This window comes from Harmonia axyridis, chromosome 5 (assembly GCF_914767665.1).
Source record: "Harmonia axyridis chromosome 5, icHarAxyr1.1, whole genome shotgun sequence".
NCBI lineage: Eukaryota > Metazoa > Arthropoda > Insecta > Coleoptera > Coccinellidae > Harmonia > Harmonia axyridis.
This window is the reverse complement of record NC_059505.1, coordinates 21,421,740-21,444,569: the sequence shown is the minus strand read 5'-3', so window position 1 is coordinate 21,444,569 and position 22,830 is coordinate 21,421,740. Positions and strand designations below refer to the sequence as shown.

The 22,830-nt window shown below is 31.7% G+C and overlaps 2 protein-coding genes across 8 annotated transcripts in view; one reads left to right on the top strand and one right to left on the bottom strand.

Annotated features, from left to right (window-relative positions):
* The window catches only part of LOC123680373 (multidrug resistance-associated protein 1), a 140,672-nt gene extending 118,218 nt beyond the window's left edge, over positions 1 to 22,454 (bottom strand). For 2 of the 6 annotated variants that reach the window (XM_045618251.1, XM_045618250.1), the window contains exon 1: positions 22,270 to 22,454. The gene's annotated coding sequence lies outside the window, so the exon portion shown is untranslated. The remainder of the gene's footprint in view (positions 1 to 22,269) is intronic. The other 4 variants (XM_045618248.1, XM_045618252.1, XM_045618247.1 and 1 more) reach the window with 2 other exon arrangements.
* LOC123681085 (PIH1 domain-containing protein 1-like) overlaps positions 15,007 to 22,830 on the top strand; it is an 84,452-nt gene continuing 76,628 nt past the window's right edge. The window contains exons 1-2 of one of the 2 annotated variants that reach the window (XM_045619295.1): positions 15,007 to 15,180; positions 15,256 to 15,340. In XM_045619295.1, coding sequence (XP_045475251.1) covers positions 15,118 to 15,180; positions 15,256 to 15,340 — 148 coding nt within the window. In that variant the 5' untranslated portion in view covers positions 15,007 to 15,117. Of the gene's footprint in view, positions 15,181 to 15,255; positions 15,341 to 18,160; positions 18,330 to 22,830 lie in introns of those variants that run through there. The other variant, XM_045619296.1, reaches the window with a different exon arrangement.

Sequence of the window (22,830 nt, the reverse complement as noted above, 5' to 3'; positions counted from 1 at the left end):
TTCATATAGTGTTATTGTTCGTTTCTTTTTCGGTAACATTTTTTTCATCCTGACAAATTATTGCAATAAAACGCAGGAACATTTTATTCAATTTCTTTAAGCTTGTTTCAGAAATTCAGAGTGAAAACTCTAAATAAGTTTTTCGCAAAAATTCCAATCTACCGAGAGGTCTCTAAAAGGCTTAGGGAAATTGGGACAAAAAACATTAAACAAAAAATGTATTTCCAACAACCATTACAAACTAAGCAACAAATAAAACAAAATTCTATAAAACCTCAGGATGCAATTATTGCATCATTAAATACGCTCGACTCATCGATCGACACGTTTCGACTTGCGCGGCGAGGTTTGGAATTAACTACTGACTTCGAGTTATAGAGGTAAATTTAGTGCATATTCGACTTATACGGGTAAAAATGGTAAAATATATCCGTAAAATCGTTTCGAGTTGTGCATGGAAATTTTTTCGGCTTAGACAGGTTTTTCGAAGGCGATTGAAAATAATTCGAGTTATCGAGGATTTCGAGTTAACGAGGTTCGAGTTAACGAGAGTCCACTGTATATTGGTCTTTCATATACCATAAGAAATATTCATTTGGGCACTTGCCAACCTTGTTCAATGAAATTCAACTTCAGTTCAATTCTATTAAAACAGACGTAGGGGTACACGATTTTTCGATTTTCTTCCAAATTTGTAACAGATAGAAGAAACCCCTAAAGATCCTGAAAATTTACTGTTCGAAAGATTTAGGAGCGGTCGTTTTATTCTCGTTAATTATAATCGTAGTACAGAAAATGTTGCCGTCTAAAATCACTGGCTTACGACTCATGAATCGGGATCTTGTCAAAGCATAAACAAAAAGAAATAATTTTGCAGAAAAATTTTCTCTACTTGATATCCCACGAGACTATTTCACAAGCTGAAATAAAACTTATTTTTTTGGCGACTTCCTCTCAAGCCGAATGTCGTAGGTGCGCCTTCACTCTTTATAGGGATTACGGTGTTTCCTCCCGAGATCGCTGGTGGACTCTTCTGATTTCAAGAGAAAAAAAAAATAATCAATGTTTAAATTTTAATCAATGTTTAAGCAAATGATGCAACTGGCCATAAATTAATTTAATTATTCTGAAATAGTTGTAAAGCTCAATCATTTTGACAGTTGAGGTTATTGGTTATACCCTCAGAGGAAAGAGGTTATACCTAAATAACTCAACATCGGAAATAAGGTTTTTTTCATACTGAACATTACAAAAATTAGAATAATATTTAGTTTTCTGATAACAATATGTTATAAGCTACAAAGCATTGATTAATAATCAATTTGGAATAAATGTTTGCTTTCCATAAACTTCAAAAAGTTGGGTGATATTTCCAACAAGAGACAATATTTATCAGATGGAAATCTTACAAACTTCATTTAACGCTTCGCTGTCTAATTTGTCTTCTTGAATTTTACTTCAGTAACAAATGCCGATCTATTTTTCTGATAGGAAAGCGTTAGAACTCATCGATACATATTATCTTAAAACTTATAAAATTCTTTATTCCAAAAATTTCATCAATAATATTGATAATAATATTTTTTGAATGAAAAGTCCCTAAAATTGTCCTATTTCCCTCTAAATCCCTAAAACCACAATTTTTACCTAGATTTTGGGACAAATTTGTCAAATTTCAATGATTGTGTCTAAAAACAATGACCAATATTCAGTCCTAGTTGAGAATCCGCAGCGCAGATTCGAAATGAGAACATTTTATTTTTTTGTGTTCACCTAGTAAGGAACCATATACAAAAGATTCTTTTGAAAAGCAAATGTACGCTTATGAAGAACATTGACTACTCTATCAAACAAACCTATTGGCAATACTACCATACTTCGTTTTCACATTTTATGTAGCATTGAATATCGAACATATTGACCGGTTAATTCCTAAAAAATTGTTTCATCCATTTTGCAAAACAATTGAATGATTAAATTTGAGTAACACAGATATAGATAAATGCTTCTGGTGTTGATTCTTCGATATTTTTTCATTATCATTGTATGGAAATGAAATTTAGTCAAAATAATTATCATTCAAACTTGAATTACAAATAGGAATAACTTTCAATCACACTAAAATAGTTTAAAAAATACTCCGATAGTTTCAAAATCAACGTTTCAATAGTTAAATATTTAATCTGTATCAGGATTTTCGTCCATGTTATCGATAATAAAAACGAATTATTCAGGAATTTGGAGCTTTAATGTGGTTGGTAAATTATTTCAAATCTTCGCCAACGTTTCGGATACAATTTTGATCCTTTATCAAGGCTAAAAATATAACAAAACCGTTTAATAATTTCAGAGTTCGTCTGGGAGAGCTCTTTCTTTTAGAAATACGTGATATGTGATCGAACAAAAAGTTAGGTTGGGGTATAGAATAATGTTTTGTTACTTTTTCTTTTCTCAAGTTTTTTGATCCGGGTAGGCATCCGAAACCTGCCCGTCCAAGCGCCATCTGCATCAACATGAATTAAAACATTGCAATATAGTAATATAGAAGTTGAAACAAGGTTTTTGAAAAACAATCCACAAGTCAATATTACACACAAAAACAATTAGTTGGGCAAACAACATTATTCTATAAAATAATGTTGTTTGCCCAACTAATTGTTTTTGTGTGTAATATTGACTTGTGGATTGTTTTTCAAAAACCTTATTTCAACTTCTAGTTAGGTTGGAGTATACTCCAACCTAACTTTTTGTTCGATCACATATCACGTATTTCTAAAAGAAAGAAAGAGAAAAAATGTTTCACTGTAATGTTACGGAGTTTTTTTAAAATTAATGATAGAATTTCCAAAATTTTATATGTTAGATTGAAGAAAATTCGAGGTGGGTACCTGTTTCCTGCTCTCCCAGACGAACTCTGCAATTATTAAACGATTTTGTTATATTTTTAGCCTTGATAAAGGATCAAAATTGTATCCGAAACGTTGGCGAAGATTTTAAATAATTTAACAACCACATTAAAGGTCCAAATTCCTGAATTATTCGTTTTTATTATAAATATTTAATTCTCTGATAATTATGGGCTTATTTGTTAGAGTGTTTAATATAGAGTTCATAAGCGTATATTTGTTTTAGAAAAAATGAATACACAGGGTGTATGCGAAACAGCCTATATATATATATATATATATATATATATATATATATATATATATATATATATATATAATAGATAAGAATGTTAGGATGTTTCGATCTAGGAAATTCAGTGATACACTTTTATATCATCCAAGCTTTCGGTAAGACTTCTTACCTTTCTCAAGGATCTGCAATATATATTAAATATAAACATTACAAAAAGCAAGTTCACAAAACTAACGTACATATATTGTGGTTTTATTCCTTCCTGTTGATCTTATTTCAAAATATTCAAAAAACAAAATAGTTCAACCCAACTACTCTCTCACAGTAATAAAGATTGAACAAGTAACTAATATTATTGATAACACTCATATATTCTGTCAGACATCAATACGTGTAAGGTAAACAAACCATGACACCATCCGCCAATTATATTCACTTTCTTAATTTTGTTTATTATTTTCAGGTGTTGAAACTACGAATTGGTGGATGCGAAATTTTTAGATAATTCTATCAAGTAGGAGTAGATGTTATTAAGATTGTTAGTATCTTGTTTTGTATTCATAGTATTGTCAGTCACTGCTATTGATAACATCTCCAAGAATAATCTTTTATGGTAATGGGGTTCCTTAAAGAGTAGTTTTGTGTTAGAATAATCTATTACATGGTCATTGTTGTTCACATGTATAGCAAAGGCACAAGTTCTTAAATTTCTTCTTGCATCACTCTTATGAGATGTTATTCTTTCTTTGAACTTATCACATAAAATAACGAAGATATTAAAACCCCACAACATCGAATTAGTCCATAAACCTCAAAATCAAATAAAGGAGATTTTCACTAAATTAAAAACTTCAACACCCAAATCTAAGAAGTCTAATCTAGTTTACAGTATTCCATGCAAAAACTGTGACAAGCAATACATTGGACAAACATCACAGAGATTACACGACAGACTCAACGCTCATAAATACACAAAAAACGCAACAACGGCACTGAACAAACATAAAAAGACAAAAAAACACCAATTCGACTATGACGAGACAAAAATACTAACAATAGAGCCAAAACGAAAACAGAGAGAAATATGGGAGATGATACACATACAATCAAACTTGGAAAAAACAGTAAATGATAGACAAGACGTAAAACAACTCAGTCAATTTTATGTACCACTCCTTAAAAAACCGACACAACAAAAAGAAGAAGACAAGACCTAAAACGTGACACATACCAAAGAAGACTGACTTTGACATTCACGTTCCAATATTGTGAAATGATTTATATATATATATATATATAAAAAAAAAAATATATATATATATATATATATATGATATTCAGCTTCCTCCAAGTGACTTTGGATATACTATACCAACACTGACAGAACGTTGAATATAAATCGTACGTTTCGAATTTTAAAATAATTTACAATTACGCATTAAATTTGTGAGTTATGTCTGACGAAATCGATTTAACACCACCAGAATTGAGAGAAATTGCGAATAATGTTGCAAATTATTTCACTATATCCAAATTATATTATATTGACAATTATTGACGTTTGTTGAAATTTGATAGGATTCGAAGTCAGCATAGAAAACCACAAACCGAAAAATATATATTATTGTAACTGAAAACGATGGTGTAATGATTTCATTACAGCACTATTTTTAGAACTGTACTGAACTCATTACAATACTGAAATAGAGAGACGAATTTCCAGCACTCATTCGGACTATGCACTAATAGAGCGTTATGTTATAATAAATAACATAATCATTATTAATAACTAATTGATAATTGATCAATTCTGTTCATTTAATCATTTCTTCTATCTATTACTTCAAAAATTCCAGTAAAAAAGCTTTCACCACAATTGACCATATTCACCGTCGCCATATTGTTATGCGACAATACCAACTACCCAGTGTTCCCAACGGAGAAATATTGAGTTTACTACAAAAATACCGCTAATATCGAAAATACTATCAGCCATAAAGACTATTCTTCCACTGACTATTTCCAAAAATGGAGCGAAGCATTTATTTATACACTCGGCCACAATTAATTTGTTCAGAAAACCACCTTTCACTAATCTTTTTATTTCCAAAAGGTGAAATTTTTGCACAATGTTGTCCCAAACAAGCCTATCTGGCGTAGCAGCCAGAAAAGGTACACATAAACTTCACTTATAAACTTTATATTGTGGAATTTTTCTAGTAAACTCAATATTTCTTCGTTGGGAACACTGGGTAGTTGGTATTGTCGCATAACAATATGGCGACGGTGAATATGGTCAATTCAATATCATTCAAATACACAGCCGTTAAATGTTGAATAATCAATAATGAAATAATATTAAGAGGGAATGGTACCACGTGCGTTTGAGCGCATCTGTCAAAGTTTACCTATTCAGCTCCCTCCAGCCCCTCTGAGAAGCCTTCACTTTTAAGGTTGTAGACTACTTTGCGCTGAAACTGCAATTCCGCTAGATGGAGCTACCCGAAAATTTTTGGTAGATTTGTACCTGGCACACCCATTCAAGTTGAAGAACCGCCTGTTTGGTATTTATTGCCCCTAATAAAATCTCAACTCTCGATGAAGCCCAGCAAAGAGTAAATTTGTGTTTCTGTAAACTTTAGAAATTCAGTTCAGTTAAGATACAGTGGCGTATCCTAGGGGGGGGGGGATAAGGGGGATATATACCCCCCAGAAGGAATATCCATTATATGTAACAACCTTATATATCACAATCTTATTATGAGTAAGCAAAATTCTTTGGAAAACTTCTTCAAAAGAAGGAAAATTTGTTATATTTGTTTAGTTATATATTACTAAATAAGATAATTACTGTAAATATTGTGAATACAGAAATGACAATGAACCACTGTCATGGACGTATATCGAATATGAATAATAGAAAAAAATATATGATTATCTCTGAGTGTATGATTTCACAGAGAAAATCATAAATAGTGCATATTGAGATTTCTAGAATGAAAAATTCGAGAAGCTTTTGAGTTCTCATTTTATGCGCCTTTGGAGACCACAAAAGTGGGTATAGGAATATAAGACATGTGATTTATTAGGTTATTGTTGTCGGTTTGTTTATTTGGATGAGAATTTCTGATATTCTACTGAAATTCAAAATGATTATTTGACATTTGACACGTAAAAAAATTAGTGAAGGCAATAAGAAAAGAGTAACAGAATAGAAAAAAAAGATTGTATTTTGTTCTGTCTATCGGAACACTTGGGGTTTTTACAGATATATATAGAAATTTTAGACCATACTTCTTTCTGACATTGTGGGGACAGAACAGGATTTAATGTAACAATGAGTTGGACTCGTTAATATCTCAAGGAAATATAATATACATATAAATAATTGCTTATAGGAATCAGCAATACTCTTATTGGCTATAGGTGAAGATAAGTAATATTCGATTCAATCATCTTTTGAATTGGTAATATTTCTTTTACTTCAGGTAGAAAAATTCTCAATATTTTTCACAATTCTTTGCTTTAAATTCAAATTTGGAATAACGATTTAACGTTCAACTCTTCGAGTTGAAAGAGATGTATATTGTTCTCTTTCTCTAGGGCAATAAATCAAGAGAGTTGAGTTAACGAAAAAGATTATTTAAAAAAAATATTGCAATTTCTTAAACTTTTATGACATGAAATTTTCAAGGAGGTATGTATACAAGAATGGCTTCACGAAGCGAAAAATTTTTACTATAAATTTTTTCAAGTTAATATTAATGAAGGAAGTACGAGAAAATTTTCTTAATCAAGAATTGCCTATTTTCAGGGTTAAATTTAAATGGTAAATATTGTAGATAGAGTTTCGGGAATAGGGAGTTTTTCAAAAGAAATTTTTTTTTTTGAGAATTTTTTGTCAGATTTCTGAAATATTAATAATTTTCCATATTTCGGCAAAAATCCAGATACCTTTTTTTCATCTTAATTTTTTTATGACTTTTGAAATTTTCTTTATGATACTAAGCGCTCAAAATGTACTTCTCCAGACATCATTACGAATAAAATCAGCTAGCATATATATTTTAGGAACAGTATCGTTTCTAATTCTAACAATGATTTCATAACAAGTTTTCTACCTTTCCCTATTCTTCAGTGCAATATTGTCATAAACTAGTAATGTACACAATTTTAGCCAATCAGAGAAACCCTACCCTCGTAAATCATAAAAGTGTCATTCATCTCGAGCCATAAAATACAGTCCAAGATTCTATTGGCGTTCATGTTGCAAAAAGGCGTAAACCTTTGGGAGGCGTTCCAAAAAGCATAATTCCATATGAAAATCATCTACAATTAGAGCAAATCAAGCAATTTTAAAAAAATTTTTGCACCAATTCAAAACACATAATATCACTGAACATTTGTGGATGAGTTACTTGAAATGAGAAGTCTCTCTGAAGCTGAATAGTCATTTAAAGAAAGTGTTCAATTTCAAAGTTCGATTTGCGGAATACTATCGATTTTTTTTTGGAAATCGAGACGGGATCTTCAAGTTCACTATATCACGTCATTGTTCACTCAAAAAATGAAATGAATCCGACCTGTACTTTGGAATTGGAATGCACTGAAATTAGCACTGAAATAGCAGTGGTATGAACAAGGTATTGAACACCCTTAAGGATGAGTGGAGCAATCTCAAACGTTCTTATGATTTTCCGTCCTTTTCTACCACATCTAAGAATTCAGATACGTTTGACGGCATTCAATTCTTACACGCCAGCCAATGAAATCGCAGTGAACTGTACGAACGGTTGTTCGAACATTTGGCAATGCAGCAACTTCAAGCTCGAAAGACAGGTACAGAGATGGTATAAGGTATCTTTCTAGGACGGATTGACCAGATGTTTTGAAAGGAATAACTCGCTTTTTATGATGGGCAATAAAACCGATTTTAGAGAGGGTTGTGAGAAATATCAGTTAGGATCGACTATTATCAGATGGGTTCGAGAAAAAATGTATATGCTAAATTTGTTCAGATTCCTTCATTCTTACGAAAATTAATTTGATTCAAAAACGTATTTAGTGGAATAATAAAAAAAATCAAAACAAATGCACCGAAACTTTTCACATAAGCGGGTCACATTCATTGAGTTAAATATTGATTTTGCTCATTATGGTTAGCCAAATCAAAATGAACCATCAATATGATGGTCATCCAAATATGATATCGGATGAATGATGGAACATGGTCATTTATGACCAATATTCATTTCAAGTCAGTTGTTATATCGTATTGATCAACATGCTGAATATTACGATTCATTTATATAAATGAACTGATTTTTGTACGTGGTCAATTTTTGAAAGGCAGTTTGTGAAAATAAGAATTTTTGAAAATTTTAGTACTTTTTTTTTGCCTTCAATATTGAAGGCAAAAAAAAAGTACTAAAATTTTCAAAAATTCTTATTTTCACAAACTGCCTTCGTACAAAAAACAGTTGTTATATCGCATTGATTCTCCATGTTCAGGATTACGATCCATGAATTTTGAAGGCATAAAAAGTACTGGAATTTGAAAAAAAAAGCCTATTTTCAAAAATTGACCACGTACAAAAATCAGTTGTTATATAGCAATATCGCATTGATTCTAATATTCAGGACGCTCAGGATTACGATTCATTTTTTGAAGGCAAAAAAAAAGAATGGAATTATAAAAAATTCTCATTCTCAGAAATTGACTACATACAAAAATCAGTTGTTATATCAAAATATCGCATTAATTCTCAATGCTCAGGATTACGATCCAACAATTTTGAAGAGAAAAAAAGGACTCTAATCTCATTTTCAGAAATTGACTATGCAGAATCAAGAAATTTCTAAACAATAATAACATCTTAGTACTGACCTTCAATATTCCCCTATAATTACCAACGAGTTCAACTGAAATATTAATTCTTGTTGTGCATAAAAATAATCACATTTCCATACACTGAAAGATAAATTGGGATTAACTGAATATCTACGGAACAAATTTTATTCGTTTCTCATTTGTAAACGTCAGTTTCCAAAAACACAATATTAATCAAGAAAGTTTATTTTATCAAGTCACTAACTTGTAAAACTGACAGTTAACTTGCAAAATTTTTACAAGTTAGTAGTATTATTTACATTAGAAAATTTTGTTTTATCGTCATATATGTTGAAAATCATGGTACAATTGTTATTTCCAGTAACACAGATTTTTCCATGTGGGTATGTCAAAAAAAATTTTAGGCTTTCTTTTCCAGGAGGCCGAAGATTTACATATTGTCTGTATAACATCCAAGGCTTGAAGCTGCAGCCATCATCGGTACTGGTGAATCTTCTTGTTGTTAAATTTTTTGTTTGCCGCAATGTCACAATAACGTATTTTCCCATATCTTCTAGATCATTCATGTTTAAGGAGAGAATTTCGTCACATCGACAACATCCAAAAATCCCAAATATTGTTACAATTTTAGCCAGCAACCACTGGTCATCAGGAGCATGTAAAAGAAATTGTTCAGCCTCTTCTTTACTTAATACCTTGGCCCTTTTTGGCGTATAACGCTCATTTTTTCGTTTCAGAAACGCTATTACCTTTTGAAATCTGCAAATGACAACTAAACGTCATATTTTCCAATAAATTTTTTAAGGAAAACAAACCTGCGAACAGGGGCATTTTCTTTCATTTCCAAGCAGCTTTTCAGCCTAGACCATTTTGCCCATAAAGTATTAGGGCTGAATCTAGCTGATAGTTGATTCAAGTAGACCAACAAACATCTTCAGTTACCCCAATCACACTATTTTTGTTTTGCCACTTTTTGAAGTCGTCGTATTCTCGCTCGTACCTTGAAGCTGATTTTGCAGGTAATAAACTTGAAGCTACACTACTGGCTGCCTCAATAATTTCTTTTGGTACATTCATTCTCTCTTTCGCCAAAACAAATGTAAAGAAAAATAAACAGACATGTTCATGGCAACGCTTCCATAGCTTACATAGACTTGTCTATGATAGCTTACGACATTTGAGACAAATTATTGAGATTTTTTTGGAATTTATCTAACCTTTTTACAAATGAGAAACAAATAAAATATAAAACAATACACGCAAGGTAACGGGTTTTACTGGCTCAAGGAGGTAACTGACTCGCCTGCGGCTCGTCAATTATATCCTCCATTCGCCAGTAAAAACCCTCTTACCTTGCTAGTAATGTTATATACTATACATGATTAAAAAAACTAATAGTTGTCATAATTATTAGAATGACCACGTACTAATGAGATTATTCTCGGAAAATGTGAAAACTGTAAACATGAAATTTGGTAAAAAATCAGTTCTTATATCACTTATTGATCTTTCATACTCAGGATCACGATCCATTCATTTGGAAGGCAAAAAAAGGACTAAAATCTTTTTTGAAAATTCTCATTTTCAGAAATTGACTTCGTACAAAAATCAGTTGTTATATCGCAATATCGCATTGATTCTCCTTGCTCAGAATTACGATCCATTTATTTTGAAGGCAATAAAAGGTTCTCAAATTTCAAAAAATTCTCATGTTCAGAAATTGACTCACATCGTAACATCGTAGTACTGAACTTCAATATTACCATATAATTATCTACCATTTCAACTGAAATGTTATTTCATGTTGTATAATCTCTTTCCCATACACTGAAAGATGAATTGGTATTGAATGAATATTTACAAAACAGATTATGCATGATTAAAAAACTAATAGTATCATCATAAGAATGACCATGAACTAATAAGATTCTTCTTGTTTTCCTGTAGAAATCAAATTTGATATTTTTACATGATACTCCCAAAAAGCAAGTAATAGGATCAGAATAAATAAATCCTTGAATCTCTTGTTACCCATATCGAAAAGAATTGACAGCTAACTAAACTGAATAAAGGTATGAACAGACCGACGCGTGACTGCGAGAGCGGGAAAGAAACTTTTGTGGGATGGAAATCAACGGCTTTGAGCAGTAAAACTTCTTCCTCCGAAAAACTGTCATTTTCATACATAATTTTAGATTCATACTAATAATCGTGTCTCATTATTTTCGCGTAGGTGTGCATGCTATGCAATCTGCCCGCTGAACGCATCGCTCCCGTTCCCGAAGTCCCGCGTCGATCTGTTCATACCTTCAACCGTTCGAAAAGAAACGAACAAGCTGGAAATCTTTCTATTCACCTAATACTGTTTACGACTCTAACTGAGAACTGATTCAACGTTGCCGGAATTATCAAATTGTAGGTAGTATTGAAGAATCTGGTGATTCGTTGTGAATTTATACAGTAGGGGCAGCACTATACGACGGTCGATTATTCTTTTTTATTACGAAGTGATTTCAGCTCTTTTGAAATGTTTTTCAGTAGTTTTTTTTTTACGAATAATTTTAAAATAAAGCAGTGATAAGCCCTTTCATCCATATCATCAATTCCTTTGCGGAAAACGAAAAGTTACCAACTTTTTTGTTTGTTTTTTCATTCGCAAATTAAAAATAGCCCGTCCCTGCCTTTCAGATCATTGTTTGAAGAAATTATCAGAAAACCCCATACAAATCGGTGATCTGCAAGAATAGTTATTCTCCTTTAAGAGTCTGTTTACACCACACTGCTTGGGAAGCACAGGGGTCGCAACGTGAAGGGGCAAGAGCGGGTGGGCGTGGTCTATCGTAGTAAAAATATAGAGAACGTATTAGGCCCTCAGCCCAGATAGAATGAATTTGTAACGCATTGGGATGATCTCGTTTCTTTCTCGAGTTCTACTAGTGCGTGTCGGAATTTGCAGCCACATTTTCGACATTTTGATGAAATGAAATGATTGTCAAATGGTCACCTACGATTATGTAAAGACGGTTTCTTTATAATAAGAACAGAGTTTAGAAACAAGAACTGTCTTTTAGGTTTTGAAAAAGACTCTACTTTCCATAATTACTTGATATCGAATTGAGAATTCAAATACGCTTTGATATACCATTATCCTCATTTTTTGAATTGTTAAAAACCCTTATGAATTAAATGGAATGAATTTTGAATATCTAATCCGAAGTAAAAAAGTTTCATTGAGAATTTTGATGAACTCATTCCATAAATATCTACAGTTTTGAGGAATATTACTTTGTTATAATTAAAAAAAAATCAGCTTGGTTCATAATGATATACCTATTTCTAATTGCCTTCTGTTTTCTTCAATTTTTCTCATCCTGAAGATCTAGTTTGTATTGAGGATCCTTATTTTTAAGCCTCTATGTCTTAGGTCAATTATTACAGGTAAAACACAGTTCTAATGAAATTTTCCTTCGAAAAACTCTTCATCGATGTTGACTTCGATGAATAAAGTGTCCTTCAAAGTTTACACGACAAAAGCATTTTTCTCTTTCAGCTATATTTAATTGTCCCTGAACTTGAAAATAATAATTATGACTTTGTTTCAATCGATATTCCTGATCATCATTTTTTCCAAATATGTGATTTGTTTCCTTTCAATAGCATCTTTTATCATATTTTTTCTTGCTGAAAAAGGGCATTCGATTTTAATTGAATGATTAGATACTTTTTTCAAAAATGCCATCTGGAGAAGGACTTAGACTTTTTTTTATTAATAAAAAGGCCACTGTTTGTGATCTTCGAGCACAATTCATTCTCTAATAGACGCTTCGCTCGATCTTCATTATTTTTCCCCAATCTATAGCTTTTGCAGAAAAATGTTTATATAAAATGCTTTCAACTGTTGAGCAATAACTTGACATAGGAGGCATTTTACACAAACAAAAAATAAAATCCTTCAGCTGCCATGGCGGTCGAAGATGAATTCCAATTTTTATAGCATGTATGCTCTGTTGGTGTGTCATTGTTAGTTTGAACTCTTTGACATATTATGCAATACTTTTTTTCGGCAACCGTCCGAGAAGTGCTCACTTCCCGGACGCTTTTTCTCTGAGAAAGTAGCATTTCCTGGCCTAGTCCGGAAAGTACGTACTTCCCGGACTAGGCCGGAAAAGAATCATAGAATCCATAGCGAAAAAGGTTCGATTCAATACACATTAACAAAATTATAAGAAGAAATGCACAGGCCAAATAGATATGAAAACTTCTAGTAATAGCTCAACCCCAAATTGAAAATGCGTTATTTTAATGTCAGGTATAGTTGATATTCTTCATTTCTACATAAAATCATTGAGTAAGTAGAAATATACGTATCGGTACAAAAATAGACCATTTTAAATCTTTACTCCGAAATGGCCTTCTTTCAGGTACCTATGCAATGCTGAACCTACCTAGAAATTGTCAAATTGTCCAGTAATGAAATAATACCGAGTATCGAATAACCTTTATTTACAACTGATGTTTATTTACTTCGAAATTGAATTCTTTCAGGTACCTATGCAATGCTGAACCGACCTAGAAATTGTCAAATTGTCCAGCAATGAAATAATACCGAGTATCGAATAACCTTTATTTACAACTGATGTTTATTTACTTCGAAATTGAATTCTTTCAGGTACCTATGCAATGCTGAACCGACCTAGAAACTGTCAAATTGTCCAGCATTGAAATAATACGTACACAAAAGAGTACCGAATAACCCTTATTTACAACTGATGTTTATCTAATGGGTCAATAAAATCTTGATATAAATCGAATAAATTTACACGAAATCACTTCTTGTTTACTTTCAAAGTACAATACCTAATCTGAGAGAGGTTCAAAACTACCTAAATTCTGTATTATATGAAATATGGTAAACACAAGATTATTTGCCTGACATCATTAAATCCAAATCGCTTTCCTTCAATAACAAACATTTCCTTTTTCTCAAACTTACGAAACCTTCGGTCCGAAGTAATAAGTTGACTATTGGATCTAAAATCTTCCACGAGGAATAAATTTTTTCATTCGAAAAAGTAACATGAAAATCGGTTGTATGGCTTTTTTTAAACGACAAAATATTTTTTTTTGTTCGCGACAAATAATTCAGGTTTTCAAGAATATATTTCCTAAGAGACGGTCCTGATAGCTACAAGCCACGCCCCTCAGGGAGGAGCAACGATTTTTAGTTCACAATTCTGGCACTCGAAACAGATTTACAACGTCTCAGAGAATTTTGAGTAACTATGATGTAATATATTTCTAATTGGTATCATTGGAAAGAAGAAGAAATAGGCTATGACCAATTTGTATTAGATTTTCGAATTTAGGTCAACTGAAGCGACAATAAATCATTCAAAATTGGTATTGAAAATCGTACTTTCTACTTCAATAAAACAATTAATTTGCAACTTAAATTGAAATTATTACCTAACGAACATACAAGGGATTGAGACCTTCCAATATTGTTTTGAATCATCTCGATAGCGTTTACCGTTCCTGAGAAAATCAAGACCGAATTAGTTAAGAAAACGCCTGAATTTGCGCCGCGTGAACGGACTCTTAAGTTTTGAACTGGGCAGTCAAGTGGTAGCATTCCCTCTTAATAATAAACCTAACCTAGAAATGACTGCATAAACAATCTCTTTCTCTCTCATTCAGCAGAAACTTCGGCCTTTTGTTTTGCTGGAACCATCGAGATAAAATATTCTATCTATTCTATCTCGATGGCTGGAACCGATGAGACGTCGAATGAACCAGCGCTGAATTTGAGAAAGAACCCGATGGATCCATCGTACGCTAAACCATCGATAGTTTACGAATGCTTTGTTGACACAGCGCCTAAAGCGCATTCGTCCGGCTGACTTTCCGAACTCGCCCAAAGCTGGTCTCACTACTCTCACTGGTCGCTTCGCTAGTCGCTATAAAACGTCTTGAAACATAGAATCCTATCTTTCGCCATCGTCAAGTTGCCTGACGTTTGACTTTCAGGATATCTATGTTCTAAGGTTTGAATTAACCTCAACCAAACAAATTAAGAATACAAACAAAAACTCACTTCTCGTTTTTGGAAGAAAGAAAACATAGTGATGTCTAATTCAGTTTTTCTGGAAGTAGATTCTTCTATCAAGGAGAATCAGTTGAAATTAGTTGTAAGTAGGTCGTTGGAACTATTATCACTTGTCTATTATTGAATCTTCGTATATGACGAAAACAATTTTTTTCAGACAGACGAAACTGAACAGGATTTTCAAAAATTCCTATCAGAAAAAGAATCTGAATTTCCATCTAAATACATTCAACCATTCCCAGGTATGTTAAAATTATTAAATAATTTCAAAGCTAGGTTGACAGAATATTGAAGAAACAGAGTGATATACGTTTTCGTAATTGGTTATTTAGTTGTTTTAGAAATGTTTTAGATTCTTTGAATATTCTAACTAAAAAAGCTGCCTCATGAAACAGAAACAAATCATATATTTTTATTTCTGAAATTTTCTTCCAAATGAATAATCATCAAAGTAAATGAAAATGTATGAGATTAATGATTTGTTGTGTGGACTCTTAGAAAAGAATTGATATCATATTCAATATATTGAAGAAAAACGAAAAGCATTAAATTTTTAGTGGAAATTAAATGATCAAAACTTCCTTATAGAAAGCAATTTCATTTCAGATAATGAACATGTTATTTGGGAAAATATATAATGTGGATGCAATGGCATAATATATTCAATTTACAATCTGAAACTGATGTATGTTGTCATTTTAATACTATGAAATACTTTTTAGTTCTCATTTTTATATTGAATTATGAAATATGAAATTCCTGAAATATATGGTGAACAAAAGCTTGATATAAATGAGTTTATTAGAAAGAACAGAGTACACTAGTTTAATACAAACTTCAAATTTATTGTTCTCTAACACGAAGTTATGTCCATTAAATAGAACTAAAAAACTTCAATATTAAACTTAAGTTGTACCTGAAAAATTTATTTTGGTTAGTTTGACGTTGTTTTTGTTATTTTGAATATTTTATAGTATTTTATGACTATTTTTGGTATATTGGTAAATAGGCCTTGTCAACAGTACTTGTACTGTATTAGAGGTCAAGAATAAAGAAGTAAATGAATGACAAAAATCCAGGAGATGATTTTTTGAAATTCAAAGCTAAGTTCCTATTAAATTATTTGCCTAATACACCCTTTTACAGATACAGACTAATTCTTACTTAAAAAGGTTTTGTCGATTATGTTTAATTGTCAGCATATTTTCCTCACTGATAAAGACCAAACTTTCACCTTTTTTGAGAACTTGTTCACAATGTCTGTGATTTTCAAATTTTGAGCAGGAAATGATGTCAAACAGCTCACTAATCCTAAAATTCCATTATGTCCATCCGGCCAGCGGTAACACGATAACTCTCGAACTAAAGACCTAGAAGCTTTAAAATGTCAGGGTAGGACAGATCTTGATCTGAGAAAGAGTTCAATAAGTATACCCCTTGAAATTTTGTTTTCCTGATAATTTTGAAAATACGAATTCGATGCAGATTAAGTTTAATTTAATTAAATTGAAATTGCATTCAGATATAGAGTAACAATTTCAAGCTTTATGCAAAATTTCGTGTCATCAGAACTATAGAAATTTCAAAGAGAATATCGAAAAAATGATAGTCCAGTAGATATATACATATATTTCACCTGGAAAAAATTACGAACTTGATGAAACTTCTAGAAGTTGTTCGGGGGCGCTGTGGGATGACTCTGGCAAGTTATCCAACACAATGACCCTGAGCTAACTTGAGTTGGGCAGAAAGTTTTTGGGAATTTTTTCGGTTTTTCGCTCATAACTTCTGACCTTCTTAATTTTTCACCAAAATTTTCATTTTTAAAGTTGTAAATAATTGAATTCCCTATAATTTGGTGTTCATAAACTTTTTTATATACCTAATATCAACCAAGATACAGCCGATTAAAATTATAGGAATTTTCTCAAAATGCTTGAAATTGGCAAAAAACGAAGGTTTTGGCCTTCTTATTATCAATTATCATCGGTTCTATGGTAATTATGGTAATAAACCATTTATATCGACATACTCAAACATGGGGAGGGGGGATGTAGTAGTTATTTCAATGTTATCGTGGCATGTTATCACCTTATAGTAAATTCCTATCAAGATCAGCTAGTTCAAATCAATAAATATTAACCAGGAATCAATTGAAAAATAAAATTGGAATGAATCGTAGAGAATTGAATTCTCTTCAGTTTGATACTTAGAATATACAGACTGCTGTTTCAGTTTCCAAGGATCTCATCTTTACACCTCTTCTAGACATGTCGATAGACCTTGAAACATAGGCTATGAGAACGTCGAGGATTGTGCAACAACTCCCAAGTGCAACAAATTGTTGGTGGCTCCAACACAGTTCTGTTCATAAATTGTAGACCTATGCTTGTATAATTGTATGTTCTACCATTATTCTTATATTATTCTTAAATGAAGTATATTATTATTATTATTATTCCAATCATTATTTTCAATTAATTCTTTATTTATTGATTTCACCTAGTTGATCTGATTATTAAGGTTCAAAATATTTATGGGTTGATAGGAATTTACAGTAGGATGATAGCATGCCACGATAACATTGAAATATCTACATTTCACAAAAACATAGGCTCATAGTCAAAGCCACACTCCTCTCCTCCTCCCTATGTTTCAATATGTCGATATTGATGAGTGATTACATTAATTACCGTATAACCGATGGTAATTGTTAGTTAGAGGATCGAAACCTTTGTTTTTTGCCAATTTTCGCTATTTTGAGAAAATTCCCCTAATTTTGATCGGCTGAACCTCGATTGATATTGAGTTTGGAAAAAAGTTTATGCATACCAAATTATAGGGAATTTAACTATCTAAAACTTTGAAAATGAACGTTTTGGTCGAAAACTAATTAGGTCGGAAGTAATGAGCAAAAAATCGAAAAAAGGCCAAAAATGTTGAGGTTCTTCGGCTTTCCTCAAGTCAGCACAGGGCCCTAGTGTTGGATAACTTGACAGAGTCATCCAACTATACTCCTGAACAGCCTGTAGAAGTTTCATCAAGTTCAAAATTCTTTCCAGAAGACCCACCTTTTTTGAATATGTATGTCTACTGGACTATGAGGAAGGTCGGCAGCTTTTGTGAACTGGTTCATTCCTATCCTACACCAATTCCACCCTTGAATATCACATATTAGGCATATACAGGGTGTCCCGGGAGGAATGCGACAGATGGATACCATGAATAAAGGTATCGTATCGAGAGTTCTATAACTTTTTAACAGATCGACCGAATAATTTCAAATTTTGAAGTTATGTCACCCTTTACTATCGCCTTCCTTCAATATTTCTGAAATCGAGTAAATCAGATCCGGACTAGGAAAATTTTTGACTCATCCTATTTTCGTGAATATAGGATCACACTGTACGTTAACATTATGATTTTTTCCGTTTTCGTGACCACAAAGAATTAATTCATAATATAAATTCTAAATTTCTGCTTAGCACCGTCATACAGGGTGACCAATAATGAATGAAAGAAATTTCATAGTTCAGGAAATCTTGAATTTATCGGTAGGGTTATTTCGAAAATTGCAGTTTTTTACACTTTACGAATACCGTCCATCAATATTTCTGAAATCGAATGAATCAGTTCCGGACTAGGAAAATTTCGGACTTTCTATTTTAATGAATATTGGATCGCCCTATACGTGAACAATAAGATTTTTTTTCGTTTTCGTAACCACAAAAAATTAATTCATTTTAACAATTCCAAATCTTCTGCTTGGCACCGTCATTCTGGGTATAATCAATAAGCATTCCCTTATGAGTGGAATTTCAGAGTTCGATAAATCTTGAACTTGTCGGAAAAATTATTTCGAATTTTGCAGTTCGCCATTAACTAGGAATGGAATCAACAATTCCCGTTATTTTCACGTATGGGCTCAGGATCATCCAAAATCAGTGATTCATAAAAATTACCAAGTTAGATTTTCGATAAATGTTTGGTACGGTATCTACAACAAACGTTTGATTTGCCCTAATAATTTTTGAAAATAGGTAGACAGGAGAAATTTATGAAAATTTTTAGCAACAAAAATTTGTTTGTTAGAAAACATTTCAATGAATACATTGTGGTTGCAACATGATGGAGTAGATGCGCACTAACCAAAAAAAATGCGCGAATATTTGACTGAAACTTTTGAAAACAGATGGATTGGCAGAGGTGGAAATGTGGCTTGGCGTCCTCGATCCCTTTATCTGACACCCTTGGATTATTTATTATGGGAGGTCTAACAGTAAGTAACAACTGCTACAAAGAAATATTGATGAGATAACAACTATATCAAAGTGCTCAAAAATGTATTGAAATGGAGGGATACTATTTTGAACAATTTCTGCTGAAGTGATAAAATTTAATTTTTTTTATTTTTGATTCATTGTTTTCAAGTTCAAATATTTTCAATTTATTTATTGTTGTTCTTGTTTTATTTCTTATCAAGTTCGTTGATTGAAAGTTATCTTCAATAATTTGTGGAAAATTTAGTTAAGGGTGAAAAAACTGCAATTTTCGAAATATTTCTACTGATAAATTCAAGATTTCTTGAATTATGAAATTTCTTCCGTTAGGGGATTTTTATTGATCAACCTGTATGACGGTGCCAAGCAAAGATTTGAACTTTTTAAGATGACCTTTGTAGTTACGAGAACGATAAAAAAAAATCATGATGCAGGGTGATCCTATATTCATGAAAATAAAAAAAGTCTAAAATTTTCCTAGTCCAGATCTGATTTATTGGATTTCAGAAATATTGAGTAGCAGATATTTATGAGTTATGATAATCTGTAAGATAGAAGGAAATAAATCATTGTGTAAAATTCTTAAAAAAATATATTGCATATTTTATACAATGGTAATATAGTGATAATTAAAAATATTTATTACGTCATATGTAACTCATCAATTTAATGAATTGGGTCTTTGGTCTTTGTGTTGGAGAGGTCAATCTAACTTGTAAGTTTTAATTGAAGTTCATTGAATTAGCCATTTAGTAATTGTTTCTACAAAATTAATGTTACGTATACTCATTTCATTTTCTGATCAATTACTAAATCCCAATCTCAGCATCGAAAATGACAATAGGTTGCACGCATTGAAATTATGAATTTACTATCATTGAGTTTAATTCTGTCCTAAACCTCATTTATATTATCAAAAAAAAAATTGAATAACAATTGCGAATTTCATGATACGGTTCACGATTCTCTTCTTCATCATAGAATGTCTCATTTCGTAAGAAATATCTAGCGGCAAGATTTGTTTCGGAGCCGGTTTTGTAGATTTTTTATTGAAAAACCATCGATTTTTTTTTAACCAATTTGATTCAAATGCTTTATAGCTTTTAAGAAAAACTCTGTTTGTATTCCTCTCCAGTTGGTTTTTCATTGTGATGTGATAAGAAAAAGTTTTTGTCGGATTCGATAACATAAACTCAAACTTTTCTGTTGCTTGAATAACTTTCGTATCACACATTTTTGCCGACAAAAAAGAATTAGAATTCATAGATCTTTTTGATAGAAATAAAAAATCAATTCCTTTGTTATTTTGTTTTTCGAAAACGGTTCAGATTATCAACGATAAACAAGAGTACCTTTTCTTTAGGTTGATGTTCAAGCTATCCAAATTTGTTTTTTCTACTCCTTATCATTCAGAGTGTTGAAAATGTGACCATTAAAATGTACAACCTAGTCCTCCCATGGTAAACTAAAAGAGCTAATTTAAATTTAAAGGCAGAATTTTACTGTTCATATCAAATTTTCTTTAAATTATATCAAGTACCTAGTTTAAAACTTATTCCACTAAAATGGATTTCCAGTGACGTCATTTAGGAGGCCGTATCTCCGTAGGGGATGGCCACTAGGAAAAAATGATGGGAACTCTTATTTTTTTATGTTTTATCTGAATCCGAGAGATTTCTTAAATTTTCCTGGACACCTTGTATATATTCTCTTAATTATTTTCAGACAAAAAATCATTATTTCAAATATCTTTCTTATTCATTTTCATAATTAATTTACCCATATATTCAAAAAATGTTTCTTCTTATTTCCTATACTATTTTGAATTCATTAATTGATTTTGAAACGAATAACTTCGGTTTCGAATTGTGCCCCTAGGTATTCATTGAAACATTTTTATATTTATATTTTTTTCACGTGTTGAAATGTTTTGCATTGAAGAAGAAAATGATGAAGCATAAAGAAAAATCTGCATTGTTTTCCTCTTTGTCTTGATTGATTTGATGATAATAAATCAAAATCACTTCCGGTATTCATTCTACTCACCAATAGATTTAATGAGTTATAACGAACGCGCGAAAACATTCACCTTAAGGCAAATGATAATTTTCATAAAAACGCCGGTTTCATCTTCCAATAGAGATGTTGGACATGTTGGCCTCGAGAAGATTTGAAGGTAAATCTCGAGGTCAACAAAATATTACATTCTTTCTATCAACTATATGAATAGGTTTTATGATGCCATTTTAAATGGCAGTGAAGAGGAAGCGATGTAAATTTTACCATGCTCAATTATTTTTATATTGCTTATTTTAAGTTGAAAGACATTTATAATGTAATATTTATCGAATGATATTTAGATTTAATGAAATAATTTATATATAATTCCAATATATAGTAAATATTTTGTACGCAAAAAAATACGAAATGAATAATTAACAATGAATGAAAAAACATTAATAATTGATTTATCAAGAATTTTTCAAAAATTAAACATTTTACCAAACTATCAGAGTTAATTACATGCACCGCAATGATCCTTGTAGTTAGACAGCCCGATTCATGACTTTATAAATAAAAATCAAGAAAGCAAATGAAAATAAATCGTTACGCAAAAAAGGTATGCATGATCATGAAATTAAAACCGAGATTAAAACTGAACCGCAATGCGCTACCTACTCCTGAATTTGGAAATTAGGATTTTTTGGATATTCTTATCCCGATCTAATTGTGATTCTAATAGGAAGCGCGGCTCTCCGTGAATGAGAAAGAGATTAAATTAATTATTTACTGGAAACGTTAACTCGTTATTGGATTGAAACTATTCAAACTGAGGTCTATTCGATTTTCTATGGAACTCATACGGCTTATCATAAAAATATATTACTCACCAAGTTATTTGAATCTGAAATATCAAGAGGGTTCCAATTAATCGGGTTTCGTTGAATAACCGATATAATACGTTACTCGTGTTTTATTGAATAAAATTTCATTGCTCGAATATTGTAAACAAGTACGGAAACTTGACGACCCTCCTCACTCTCTGATCGACACACATGCATTGAATTATTTCATGTGAATACTTTTGCCAGTTGGTATTTATTCTAGTATCAACGAGTTGTCTAATCGTCTTGTATCCAGTAATTTACCAATCGGGAAATGTGTTAGGTAAAACGAAGATGAGTTAACGGGCGCTGTAACAATATTGCAGAGTCATTCATGTGCCTAAATCAATATTGTTTACGTTCAGTCCTCGGTTCAGTCGTTCAGATAATTGATGCGACTGCTCTAGAACGACTAGAAGAGATATAATCAACGGGTTGCGGCTGCTTACCGTGTATTGTGCAATCTTTTATCTTTCTCGATTCCATTGGGGGATTCGATTATTATTATTTCTATATACAAAACAAGGTCGGGTTAGTTATACCTTTTATCTATTCCTATTGAATTAT